The following is a 13,083-nucleotide window of genomic DNA, read 5'->3' as shown; positions in this document are numbered from 1 at the left end:
CGCCGGGAAAAGAGATGGAAAACATCGATTGGCTTGCCAAACATCGATGTTACCGATGCTTATCGATGCTAACATCGATGTTTCGCCACCGACGACTCTTCGGTCACACCGATCAAAAAAAAAGCAAGGGTTCGCGTGGCTGCTGCGCGCTGTGAAAAGCAAAAAGCAAAGAAGCCCGAAAGCCAGGCAAAATCGCATCGCCAGAAGCACAAAACGCTGCTCCATTTCGGAAAACCCAGTGCGCTTTTCCTAACCGCCGTCGGACTTTCAAACCCGAACCGACTGCGAGCTAAACTAACTGAAATCCAGACGTGTTGAGAGTGAAAAAATTTTACTAAGTGCGGAGCAAGAAAAGAAAAAAAAAAAAGAAAGACTAAAGACCGACAAATAAAGAAAAACGCCGAGCGCCGCAAAATGAGTGGGGATGTGGCTGCCGAGAATGTAAGTGCCCCGAGCGAAAATTCTATTTCCTTTTTATGTAATTTACCGAAGGCCGCAAGGAGGCAAGTGCAAACGTGTTGAATGGGGAGCCTGGCCAGCCGCAAAAAGAAAAAAAAATATAGGAAAAATACGGAGGAATCGAAATTGGGTACAATATTTCGGGGGTACAAAGAATAGTTGCAAGTGTACCGCCTGCAGGCGGCAGCGCAGTCGACGTCGCTGCCGGCAGAGTGCGTAAAACGCTGGCGGGGGGACGGGGAGAGCAGAGAGAAAAACGAGAGGTAATTGACGAAAATGGCGACAATGCAAGTGGCAAAAGGCGAAGGAGGTGACAAAGGAGAGCGGGGAGGGCCGAGGCAGACGAAATGTATTTGGCACAGTGTGGCCGCAGCGAAATACCGAAACTGGTATTTTTGCCCAGTTTCTTCCGCGGTTTCCCTTGATTTTTCCTCATTTTCTGGCAGTTTCAAAGGGTTTTGTCCGATTTTAACCATTTCCGCGATCTCTACTTTGTTTATCTCCCTTTAACAGCCTTGATTACTCGATTCTCTTTTGATTACCTCGAAATGCGGTCATACTGCCACTTTTCTCGCTCAAAAATCACATGTGTTTGTTGTTTTTGTTGCCCTGTAGCGTTTTTGTATATGTATGTAATTGCAAGTGTCCCATTTTGCAATTTATACGTATAAAGGTGTTTTTCCCTCAGTGTATGTGTGTGTGTGTGTCGTCTGATAAGACAGATGTGCCACCCCAAAAAAAAAACTCACTAAATAATATGCTGCAACGAGAAAAACAACAACAACAACAACCCCGTGTGTATACAAGTGTGCGTGTAGCCTTGATGCATCGCCCACGTTGAAAAAAATATGCTGCAAAAAGTGTAAAAAAAAAGGAACGATTTTCTGTATTCTCCAATTTGTTTGTGTGTGTGTTCCATTGTTTGGCAGCGGTTTTTTTTTTTTTTATTGTTAACCTATTCCGACCGATTCGGGTACAATTTCCAATTTCCTGCCGCCATCGCTCTCCGGCTCTTCTTCTTCTTCCATTAACCCATTGCTGGCCGTGCTAAGTGAATTTTCCTACGCGGCATTTGTTAGGGTTGATTTTCACCACGTGGTGAGCGGATAGACACGAGATAATCGTAAATCATCGCCAGAAATCGTGAGAAAACCACCGGGGAGTCCGATCCACAAAGAGAGAGAGAGGAGCCAAGATTTCGGGCAACATGATGGATGCACAGGTTTCTGGCCCGGATTCACACTCACACTCTCTCACTTTTCAGCTGCCGGTCCATCCAACAACTCTATCTCATCTACTCACCCATGCTCCCCCCTCTCTTTCTCTCGCCCGCACAGAACATCCACTTACAAAATGGTGGCAGCTGCGAGGTGGTTCAGTCCAACGGGGTGACCACCAACGGACACGGACACCACCACCACCACCACCACAGCAGCAGCAGCGGGAGCAGCAGCAGCAAGCATAAATCCTCCAGCAAGGACAAGCACCGTGATAAGGACAGGGAGCACAAGAGCTCCGGATCCTCCAGCTCGTCGAAGGATCACAAGAGCAGCAGTCGGTACGTCGGAAGAGCGGAATGCCAACCATTGGTAGCGAGGGAAACTGCTGTAGAACCGTCTGGAACACTTAAAATAGGTCAATTCCAAGGTTTCAAGTGGTTGGGTTAATGGGCAACCAAGTTACGCCAGTTATAAATGATGCATATTCATGTAAAAATGAATAGTTGGAATAGAAAGAAACCTGTCTAGAATCACATGTAGGACTAGATTGTTATCTTATAATGCATTTGATATCTATATTTATATATGTAACCCATAGAAAATATGGTAAACTGTCTAGAAGCACATGAAACATTTCAAATGACTGTTTTTTTATATGAGATCTTTTACATCTTATTGCCAATCAGCCTAAATGCCTAACTAAATGTAATATCGAAAATCAGAAACCTAAACCGTTTAAGAGAACTGACTGCATAATGTAAAGCACTATTATTTTGAGAAAACTATGTCAGATCGAGCTGCATTTTCTGCCTTTTAAAACCTTTAGGGAGAAACCAATAACAAAGTAATGTTGTAATAATAGCTATGGAAATTGCTAGTTAAACTTTAAACAAACCAAAGCAAAATCCCCTTTATTTGAAAGAAATTGGCAAGTATGAAGTAGGAAATATGCCGTCAATGTATTAGCTTTAATTCAATTCAATCACGTACAAAGCCACTGTAGTAATGACCATTTGACCCAAATGTTTACTTGAGAGCTATTGCTTATAGTGCTCTAAATACACCAAGTTTGTATTACTTTAGGTCGGTTCAAAAGGCAGCTCTTACGATCTGCAGGAGTGGAATCCAATTCTATAAATGTAGCATCTAATAATCCCCAACTTTTCCCTTTTTAGCGACAAGGATCGGCACAAGAGCAGCAGTAGCTCGTCGTCCAAGCATCGGGACAAGGACAAGGAACGCGACAGCAGCAGCAACTCTCATCGCAGCAGCTCTTCGTCCAGCCACAGGGTCAAGGATGGGAGCAGCAGCAGTAGCAGCAAGCACAAGTCCTCGTCGTCATCGTCCAGCTCCGGCCACCACAAGAGCTCATCGAAGGACAAGGAGCGCCGCGACAAGGACAAGGATCGCAGCAGCAGCAGCTCCTCCAGCCGGCACAAGTCCTCCTCGTCCAGCTCCCGTGATAAGGAGCGCAGCAGCAGCAGTCATAAGAGCTCATCCTCATCATCCTCATCGAAGAGCAAACATTCCAGCTCGCGGCACAGCAGCTCTTCGTCGAAGGATCCGCCGTCGTACGATGGAGTGTTTGTCAAGCCGGAGCCCGTTTCCCAACCGTTAATGCACTCGGGCCCGGCCGATCCCTTTCACATGCAGCAGCTCGACGGCTATCAGGCCACAGCCGCCATCAATTGCAATGGCAATGGCAATGGGAACGATGGGAACAATGGCATCAACTACAAGAACGGCTACGAGGAATCGATTGTGGACATCAAGAAGGAGGACGAGAGCTTCAACAATCTGTCGCAGGCCAGCTCCTGTGATTACTCCATGTCCCAGTTTCGTGCCGACGAGCCGCCGTTCGAGGTGAAGCACGAGCAGAGCTACGCCGAAGAGGATAGCACCATGAACAACAATGATCAGGATGAGGAGAACGATCACGAGGAGATGGACGACGACGAGGAGGATCTGCCGCTGGCCATGCGCAAGCGCAAGCAGGAGGCACCCGATCAGGCCGATGGCGGCATGGATGACGACGACGACATTCCGCTGCTGGCGCGCAAGAAGGTCAAGAAGGAGCCCAAGGAGAAGTCCAAGAAGAAGCGGGTCAAAGAGGAGGCCGAGGACGATTACGGCAGCGTCAAGCCCAAGAAGAAAAAGATCAAAAAGGTGGGAATTGAATATGTCGGGTTCGATGAACACAGATGATATCTAATTGCTTTTTCCTTTCAGGAAGCCGAGGCTAAGACCGAGGTCGTATCGCCCACCAAACGCCAGAAGGTCAAGGAGGAGGAGGAGGAGGTGTGGAGATGGTGAGTTAGCCTCGACTTGACAGTAAATAGTAATTTGCATGCCTTTTATGAAGAGACTTCGTCTTTCGATACATTACTTTTATTATTTCGACTGGTGTATGTAAATCACTGGTATTTTAAAAGGCTTCAGGCCTAGCTGTAGACATTTCGATTACGTATCGTTTAGGATATTTCATTGGGGGATCCAGAATTTGGTTCTGAGGGGGTATACCAAAAAAAAATGTTGAGTAGAAATCGAACAATTTGGAATTACACGCACATACTTTTTAACCCGTGTGGGGGGATCTATCCCCCATATTTGGGCTATTTGCATTTCATAAAAATAAATAATATTTCGAAAGCCTCTTATTTTCTACCAGATATTGTTGGGTAAAATGTCTAATGTTGGTTCCGAATAATTGTATATTGCGCTGATTCGCATTTTATTAATTTCTTTAGAATAATACGAATTGTTTACTCTATTTTTATTTTAAAAATAGTTGTATTATAATGTGTATTGACATTTTTACCGTGATAATTGAGTTAAAACAATAAGTTCTTTATAATTTTAAAAACACTTAAGCTTATTTAAAACTTAAAAATATTACTCTTCCATTTTTAACTCGCGAATAATATTGTGGTGGTTCGATTAACTGACAAATAATATAATTTATTAAAGGCCTAAACTAAAACCGATTAACAAAAAATGCTCCTAAGTCCAGTATAATATAATACAAGGTATTTTTAAAGTATATGACCATTTTTACAGTGATACGTTAGTAATATTGCTTCTTCAAAGGCTATTCGAGGTGAAAGGCTCTTTTTTTTTATTATTCATTGAAACAGGTAACTCGCGCTCTCCCATAACGAAGTATTTAATCGAATTGTGAGGGAAAGCGTTCGAATTTTTATAAATGTACATATTTAAATGAATTTGACAAGTACCGGTTACAAAACCAACAACGTGTGACGTGACACGTCTAAAGGTGTGTGTGTGTGTGTGTGTGTACTTGCCATGTGTTTTGCGTGAGAAGTTTGAATGTCACTGACCTACATTTCCGAAACTCAAACACCGTGGCTGCCGAAAGTTGTGTGCCGCGTGCTTTCAAATCCACAGTGGAGCGCATGTGGGCAGCAATTGATGGCAGCCACTGTGCGACTGTGCCATTCGCCACGAAACGCATGCGCAGAGCACCGCTGCCCCATTTCTCCCCCCCCCCCTTTGCTCCCACATGCTGCAAAAACAGCTGAGCCCAACGAAATCACACACACACACCTACACATTCGCTGGCAAACTTTGAGGTTAGGTTCGAACGCCGCCTCTTTGCGTAATGTGATAAACCAAAGAAAACTGTAGAATATCGAGCAGCAAATGACATCGGCCGTGTGGCGCCCCTGGGCGGCAGTACGTCTATTCGGAAATCGGAGTGTCTGCCTGGTTTTCGGGGAGCAGATCGTGGGCATAGCCACGGTTGCGGGCAAAAAGAGAAGAGTGCGACGGAAGAGCGTCCAGGAAGAGCAAATTCGATGGTGCGACTTGATTAGGGTGCTCCGCTAAAATAGGGTGTACCAAGAAGAAGAAATGGTTATAATGATTTTACCAGGGCAACATTTATAAAGTATTTCCGAAAAAAAGGTATAAACGAATACCAAAACTTATAAACTGTATGCAAATTAACCATTGAAAACTCTGAACGATAATAATATAAATATCGAATCAAATCGAAGAAAATAGACAACATCTAGATAATATAAAAACTATCATATGGGCTATATTTACAAGAAAAATGAATAACAATATACAAATCAAATCACATGATAGAAAAAAGGTTCACAACATCTAAATACTATACAAATTTATGATTAGTCCTTTTAATATGGGTTATATTTAAAAAAACAAAATTGAGCATTTTAGTAGCCCTATATTATTACCTATTGTTACCCTGATTAATACTATTTATTCAAATTTAATTGATTAATTTAAGTTTTTACCGAGGAACAGATGTATTTGTGTTATTAATATTAATATATTAATAATATAATATTATTTATATTAATTATTAATATTAATATTAATATACATATATATTAATATATTAAATCTCCCAAAGCTTAAAATGATCTAGTTATCAAGAAGAAGATTGTTTATGTCGCATTCCCACAAATTATATGAATTACTCACTCACAACATATATATACTTCAGGTGGGAGGAGGAGAAGCGCGCAGATGGCGTCAAGTGGTCAACGCTGGAGCACAAGGGACCCGTCTTCGCTCCGCCTTACGAGCGGGTGCCACGCAACGTGCGGTTCTACTACGATGGCAAGCCCCTTGAGCTCTCCGAGGAAACGGAGGAGGCGGCCACCTTCTATGCAAAGATGTTGAACCACGACTACTGCACCAAGGATGTGTTCAACAACAACTTCTTTAAGGACTTCCGCAAGTCGATGACGTCCAAGGAGAAGGAGATCATCAAGGATTTCCGCAAGTGCAACTTTCAGGAGATGTTCAACTTCTTCCAGGCGGAGTCGGAGAAACGCAAGGCGGCCACCAAGGAGGAGAAGCTGATCAAGAAGAACGAGAATGAGGCCCTGATCAAGGAGTTTGGTTTCTGTATGATTGACGGCCACAAGGAGAAGATCGGCAACTTCCGGCTGGAGCCACCGGGCCTGTTCCGCGGCCGTGGTGAGCATCCCAAAATGGGCATGATCAAGCGGCGCATCCATGCCAGCGATGTGTCCATCAACTGTGGCAAGGATTCAAAGGTGCCGTCGCCGCCCAGCGGATCGCGCTGGAAGGAGGTGCGCCACGACAATACGGTCACCTGGCTGGCCTCCTGGATCGAGAACGTACAGGGGCAAGTCAAGTACATCATGTTGAATCCCTCCTCGAAACTCAAGGGCGAGAAGGATCACATCAAGTACGAGACGGCGCGCCGCCTGGACAAGGTTATCGATAAGATCCGGGCCACCTATCGCGACGAGTGGAAGTCCAAGGAGATGAGGGTTCGCCAGCGGGCGGTGGCCCTCTACTTTATCGACAAACTGGCACTGAGAGCGGGCAACGAAAAGGATGAGGATCAGGCGGACACCGTGGGCTGTTGCTCGCTGCGCGTGGAGCACGTCCAGCTGCACAAGGAGCTCAACGGCAAGGAGAACGTGGTGGTGTTCGACTTCCCCGGTAAGGATTCCATTCGCTACTACAACGAGGTCGAGGTGGAGAAGCGCGTCTTCAAGAACCTCGAACTGTTTATGGAGCACAAGAAGGAGGGCGACGACCTCTTCGATCGACTCAACACTCAGGTGCTCAACGAGCATCTCAAGGAGCTGATGGACGGTACGTATCCCCTGTCTATAAGGTCTGTTTTCCTATACTTATCAGTGTAATTTGTATGACCAAAACAGGACTTACGGCCAAGGTATTCCGTACGTATAACGCTTCGAAAACACTGCAAAGCCAGCTGGATCTGCTTACCGATCCGAGTGCCACGGTACCGGAAAAGCTGTTGGCCTACAATCGCGCCAATCGTGCCGTAGCCATCCTCTGTAACCATCAGCGTTCCGTGCCCAAGGGCCACGAGAAATCGATGGAGAACCTGAAGGAGAAAATCAAGACCAAGCGTGATGCCATCGACGATTGCGAGGCCGAATATCATGTGAGTATATATTAAATATGCTTTGGATGCGACTATATAACTAATGTAAAATGTTCTTTGACAGGATATGAAGAAGGCCGCCAAACGTGGCTCCGTCAAGGAGAAGGTCCTGGCCGACAAGAAGGGCAAACAGCTGGAGCGCCTGAAGGATCAGCTGAAGAAACTAGAATTACAAGAGACTGATAGAGACGAGAATAAGACCATTGCCCTGGGCACATCTAAGCTAAACTATCTCGATCCACGCATATCGGTGGCTTGGTGAGTGTCTCCTCAGCCGATTCCTCTTAAGTTAAAGCTAATGATGTATATATTTGCAGGTGTAAAAAGAACGGAGTGCCGATCGAAAAGATATTTAACAAAACGCAAAGAACCAAATTTATGTGGGCCGTGCACATGGCCGATGAGAATTATCGTTTTTAAATGGGTTCTCCTCACTGGCACGCCTACAAAACTGACACGCCCCCCCTCTATTACACAGATACACACACACACTCAAAGGAGCGCAGACAGCGCAGGTTGAAAAACTAGAAACCACGAAAAACCACACCCACCAAAAGGCCGGTTTGCAAGTCGATTCCCCAGGTTAATTCCCATACTTTGCCCAAGAGTTTATGCAATGAGTAGTGCATATGTCCAGCTTTCGGGAAAGTTCAGGTATCTCTCGGAACTATCCTCCAAAAAGAAAGAGACGGATGTACCGAAACCAGGGATCTGCTTGCCTGCGTCTGTTTTGTCTGCTTTAAATCGTTGTTTGATTGTTTCACGTGCGCACTACGCTGAAGTCTAACTTGCGAAATGTACACACCAAACACACGCTCACACTTCTATACGGTTATATATATATCGATCGCTATATATATATATATTATATACCAATTTTTAATAAACACCAAGAGAAGAAGAGAAACCTGTGCAAGACGTCGTCGCCACCTAAAAACAAAATAACATAATTTTCTATGTTACCGTCTACGAAGCAACAATTTTTTTTTGTCAAAAATGACTTCTCTTACATATATTATAATTTTATATATAAATTAAATACACAAAAACAAAAAAACGAAAAAAAGAAACTACAATCGCAAACAAACAAAAAATAATACAATTACAAGTTTTTTATGTTTACATTTAGTTGATTTTTGTTTAGCGAAAAATGTTTTTCACTATTAATTAAAATTAATTATACAAGTACTACGATAACGTATTTAAGTGCTAATTGAACAGAGAAACCTTGTAGACCAACTTTTAGCATAGCATAATTTATTCAATTCAACTCTGATCCAGCGCAACTTACCGCCCCAAGAAAACGAAGAACAAAACCCTGTGCATGTCGAGGTGATTTTGTTTTGTACCTTATGATTTTAGTTAAAATTAAAATAAACGAATGCTAAATTCATTTGCATCCTTTTATCATTTAAGCCCCCCCGTACGATAATGACATAATATATTATACAGGTTTCAAATTCTTATCTGAGATCCAAGCCACAACACAAAAAAAAACCAATTGCAAATACAAATCAATCAATGAACCAAAACCACAGCCAACAAACAGTCGCAGCGAAAACTCTAATCTAAAAGAATGGAACTTTATACATATAGGATCTATTAGTATGTGCAATTAAGTGAGTTAAAAGAACCTGTAAAAATCGAGCGTCCATTTGGGACCACTTTTCGTCCAGCGGTCCGCAATCAGAATATATATATTTTGTAATTACTCAATTTTCGTTGCATCCTGTACCGATTTTATTCGAAAACCGCTGAACAGAGGGTGGATTTAAATGGACCTAGTGGAAGGAGAGTTAGAAAACACCTTATACCTTATATGTACCCATCATTTACGAATGTATGTAGCCGTATTTTTGATTTCGCAAATCGATGGAATTTCGCCTCACTCCCCTAGCATAAATTGCAAATGCGCATTGCAAATAAAGAACGATCTTTATAAATAAATAGCGACCCAAACACATATGATAATTAGTGATTAAAAAACAAACATTTATATATACGTATGCGGTGGATTCGCATACGCAAGCGGGACAATGCTTTCAAAAGGCAACAAAAAAAAGTTAAATAAACTTATTACAATCCCCCTTTCGCCCCGCCTCCCCCACTCACATATAAACTTGGCATATTACAATATTGATATAAGCAAAGAAAAAACAACAAACGAAATGATAAGAAGCCCCACTATTTTAAAGCAAAAACAAAAAATATAAAAAAAAAATAGCGTAAGTTAATGTAATTGTAATGGAATGATGCAAATATACATACAACATATATTTAATTTTAAAATTGAATAACCAGCGTTATTTTTGGGTGTCTCTGGACAGCTATCTTTATAACTTTGATTTCATATTTTTACAATTTGTTGTAGACAACTGGAAAAATGGGTTATAAAAGTAATATAAATTAAAATATTAGATTTGATTGTTATGTTCTGCACATAAGCAATATTAGGAAGAGCTTAAGTAAGAACGTATTTTTCAAACCTAGAACTTGTCTGTCAAGCAAAATCTAGTCTTATTAAAAAGTTAACTCGTTTAAAATTGTTAAAATCTAGTTTAAACAAAAAATCCCATTTGGGTTGTAAAAATATTTATAAAGTAAACCAACAAGTGCTATTACAAAATTTAAAAATTAAATATTGTTTTTAAAAATGTATGTTGAGATTCCTTATTATTTGTGTATTGACTACAAAAAAGTGCCTTGTTATTGTTAGTAACTATTCAAATCTCTCTTAAAATATTTAATGAAATAATGCCGCTTAAAAGGTCCACTCTAAACTAACATATTTGCTTTAAAGTCAGCTTTAAGCCGACTTTCCACCCGTCGAATCAAATTCAAATCTCTAACGGCTAAGCGAACTGATTTCGATAACACCGGTGGCGTTGCCACCTTGCGGCGCATAAATTTGACTTTTGCGCTAACGGAAGAGGAAGAGATCGCGAGAAACGACGCGGTCACAAAGGAGACTCAAAAAGGTTTGAAAATAGCGGAAATTACAGACAATTGAAAACCCTTCGAGATGCTGGGAATGTCGGTGCCAGTGCAGCTCACCAAAATGCGCAACAGCGCCGAGGCAGTGGCGTCCCTGGCCCGGGAAAAGGGCTCCCAGGGGGGCCAAGGACAAGGGCAACAGGTGGACAAAGACCTGACCACCATTATGGAGGATCTGCAGCGGGATTACGGGGACTACAAGTACACGGTCTACCGGTGTGCCAGTAAATTTGTGGCCCTGCAAAAGATATTCCACAGTGGGTATTGAATGGCCGCATATTCTCCGCCCAGGATTAACCTCTAAATTGCAGCCACTAAAATTCCGTACAAGCTTGTTCTGGCCATTTTGGATCGCCACAACTTGAGCGGCGGCCTGGAGCTGATGGTTCCCCCCTTCCAGTTGACCTCGCTGCTCCACGATGTGTACTTTGCCTGCGAAAAGCTGGGCCACTTCAACCAGGATGCGGACTATCAACTGGACAGGGCCACCGGCCTGCTGGCCAACTTCTTTTGGAATGTCTACGATCCGTGGGTTACGTTGCTCCCATATGGATCATATGTATGTAACACCCTTTTTTCTCCACCCAGGCAACGCAGGCATTCCATTTCCCTGCTGGAGATCAAGATCACCTTCATAATGCTCTGCAAGCTGTACAGCAGCGATCACCTGGTGGGCGACTTCTTTGCCCTGCTGGCGGACCCCAAGTCGCAGATCATCTCCAGATACGCCTTCGAACAGCTCTTGGCCACGCTGAGCAAGTTGCTCAGCTACTTGGGCGAGGCCAAGGCCTATGGCGCCCACAATCTGCCACTGGCGATGGAGCAGAGCTTTGCCCGCTGTCCACACGGCGTTGGTGGACTTGCCGAGCCGCAGTTCCACAAACTCTGGACGGGAGCGGGTGTCCAGACGCGATTCCTCATCTATGGCAATCTGCTGGCGTTGGTGAAACGCATCGAGGACACGGAGCATTTGATACACAGCAATTCCTGTGCCGGCTGCCGCAAGGAGCACATTGTGGGCATTCGCTTTCGGTGCCAGGTGTGCCGGGATATATCCCTGTGCCTGCCCTGCTTTGCGGTGGGCTTTGCCGGTGGTCGCCACGAGCCGGGGCATCGGATGTGCGAGGTGTTCGTGGAGGATCAGCCGCCGTTGCGTTGGACCCGCCACCTGGCCAAGCTGTGCAGCTGGCTGGTAATGCCACGGAAGAGGCACGAGGAGGAGCGTCGTGGCTTCTGCAATGCCCAGGAGAGTGGTGCCGGCCTGGGACAATCGGCAGCCACACCCATTCCCGCGGAGACGCGCAGTGTGCGCAGTCAGTGTCAGGAGAAGGAGAAAGACCGCACTGTGATCCTGCAGCAGCAGCAGCAGGAGCTGTGCTCCCTGACGGGGCTAGCCAGCAAGGCCTCCAGCAGGCTGCAGTCCATTATTGACCGCTTGTTGCTGCAGAATGCGTAGGTTTTTACACTTGACACTCTTCCTCTGGCCAAGCTAATGGTTTGCGTGCCTTCTAGGAAACTGGAAACCCAGCTGCAAACGGTGGCCACAGCATCCAGTTCGGAAATCTCGCAGTTTCTCAGCGCCCATCAGAGCTTTCTGCTGCAGATCATCGAGGATATGCGTCAGCTATCGGTGGGATTGCTCTGCTTTCGGCTGATAAGCTGAGCTAATTACTTACATTTACTTGCAGCACTCTTCTGTGGCAGCTTCACCACCTGTTCCGGTTCCTGCGGTGGCTCCTTCAGCTGCTCCTTTGGTCAGCTCCACTTTCCTTAGCTCCAGCACGCCGCAGAGGCAGATTTTCGATATGTATGCACCCGTGGGTGCCAACCTCACGCACTCCAGTAAGAAGACAACCAAAAATATGCTAAAACCAGAATCAAAACATTTGTGTATATTCCAGTTAATGGCGCCGACTTGAATCGCAGCTACTTGGAGGCCAACAAATCGGATTATTCGCTCAACGACATTAGTTTGTGGTTCGATCAGCGTCGCTTGAGTGGGCAGCCAGGTCCTGGATCCCTGCCGGCTCCACTGACGCTGCCCATGCCGCTGGGAGCCCTGCTGGAGCAGCAGCCAGCAAGCGGAGGGGAAGGACGCGACACCGAGATGGTGAACTTCAAGCTGCTGCTGCACAAGGTCAAGGAGATCGTCGAGGACTCGTACAGCGACAATGCCGAACTGTCGGCGGCCACGCAGAATCTGGAGAACGTCCTGGACAGCATCATCAAAAGCGAGGAGCAGCAGCGGCGCATTAGCACGTAAGGATCAGGGTGCCACTGCGCCCTTATATCGATTCCAGCCAGACCAAGTCCACTTAGCCCTAAGGTGTAAATGTTACGAAAAATTCGGACACAATGATATCCAAAATCATGCATATATTATACACTTTATATAGGAATTTTCCGATCCTAAACAAAAATGCTTTAAATTTCACATAAATGCTTTAAGTTGTAGATGTAAAACTCTGA

The 13,083-nt window shown here is 44.5% G+C and overlaps 2 protein-coding genes across 4 annotated transcripts; both read left to right on the top strand.

The window, feature by feature from the left end:
• The first annotated feature begins 101 nt into the window (after positions 1 to 101).
• On the top strand, positions 102 to 9,013 carry LOC119558316 (DNA topoisomerase 1). Of its 3 annotated transcripts, none has more exons than XM_037871725.1 (8): positions 102 to 441; positions 1,797 to 2,017; positions 2,855 to 3,845; positions 3,909 to 3,988; positions 6,172 to 7,301; positions 7,370 to 7,620; positions 7,685 to 7,878; positions 7,938 to 9,013. In XM_037871725.1, the coding sequence occupies exons 1-8, from the start codon at positions 415 to 417 to the stop codon at positions 8,038 to 8,040; spliced, it is 2,997 nt and encodes a 998-aa protein (XP_037727653.1). In that variant the 5' UTR covers positions 102 to 414; the 3' UTR covers positions 8,041 to 9,013. The 3 variants fall into 3 exon arrangements, with proteins under 3 accessions (XP_037727653.1, XP_037727654.1, XP_037727655.1); XM_037871726.1 differs by lacking the exon at positions 102 to 441 and adding an exon at positions 1,204 to 1,681; XM_037871727.1 differs by lacking the exons at positions 102 to 441; positions 1,797 to 2,017; positions 2,855 to 3,845; positions 3,909 to 3,988 and adding an exon at positions 5,303 to 5,497.
• A 1,507-nt stretch (positions 9,014 to 10,520) lies between these two features.
• On the top strand, positions 10,521 to 13,064 carry LOC119558318 (dystrotelin). The gene is made up of 6 exons (XM_037871730.1): positions 10,521 to 10,871; positions 10,926 to 11,142; positions 11,203 to 12,066; positions 12,127 to 12,244; positions 12,303 to 12,456; positions 12,516 to 13,064. Exons 1-6 carry the CDS (start codon positions 10,643 to 10,645, stop codon positions 12,875 to 12,877), a joined length of 1,944 nt encoding a protein of 647 aa, XP_037727658.1. The 5' UTR covers positions 10,521 to 10,642; the 3' UTR covers positions 12,878 to 13,064.
• Positions 13,065 to 13,083: the final 19 nt, after the last annotated feature.

This window comes from Drosophila subpulchrella, chromosome X (assembly GCF_014743375.2).
Source record: "Drosophila subpulchrella strain 33 F10 #4 breed RU33 chromosome X, RU_Dsub_v1.1 Primary Assembly, whole genome shotgun sequence".
Classification (NCBI taxonomy): Eukaryota; Metazoa; Arthropoda; class Insecta; order Diptera; family Drosophilidae; genus Drosophila; species Drosophila subpulchrella.
Note: the sequence above shows the minus strand (reverse complement) of the source record. Positions and strands in the feature narration are given on the sequence as shown.

Coding starts and splice junctions, on each gene's coding strand:
- LOC119558316 (XM_037871725.1), top strand. CDS start 415: ATGAGTGGGGATGTGGCTGCCGAGAAT. Junction 3,846..3,908: donor AGAAGAAAAAGATCAAAAAG/GTGGGAATTGAA, acceptor TTTTCCTTTCAG/GAAGCCGAGGCTAAGACCGA. Junction 7,621..7,684: donor ATTGCGAGGCCGAATATCAT/GTGAGTATATAT, acceptor GTTCTTTGACAG/GATATGAAGAAGGCCGCCAA.
- LOC119558318 (XM_037871730.1), top strand. CDS start 10,643: ATGCTGGGAATGTCGGTGCCAGTGCAGCTCACCAAAATGCGCAACAGC. Junction 11,143..11,202: donor TTTTGGAATGTCTACGATCC/GTGGGTTACGTT, acceptor TTCTCCACCCAG/GCAACGCAGGCATTCCATTT. Junction 12,245..12,302: donor AGGATATGCGTCAGCTATCG/GTGGGATTGCTC, acceptor ATTTACTTGCAG/CACTCTTCTGTGGCAGCTTC.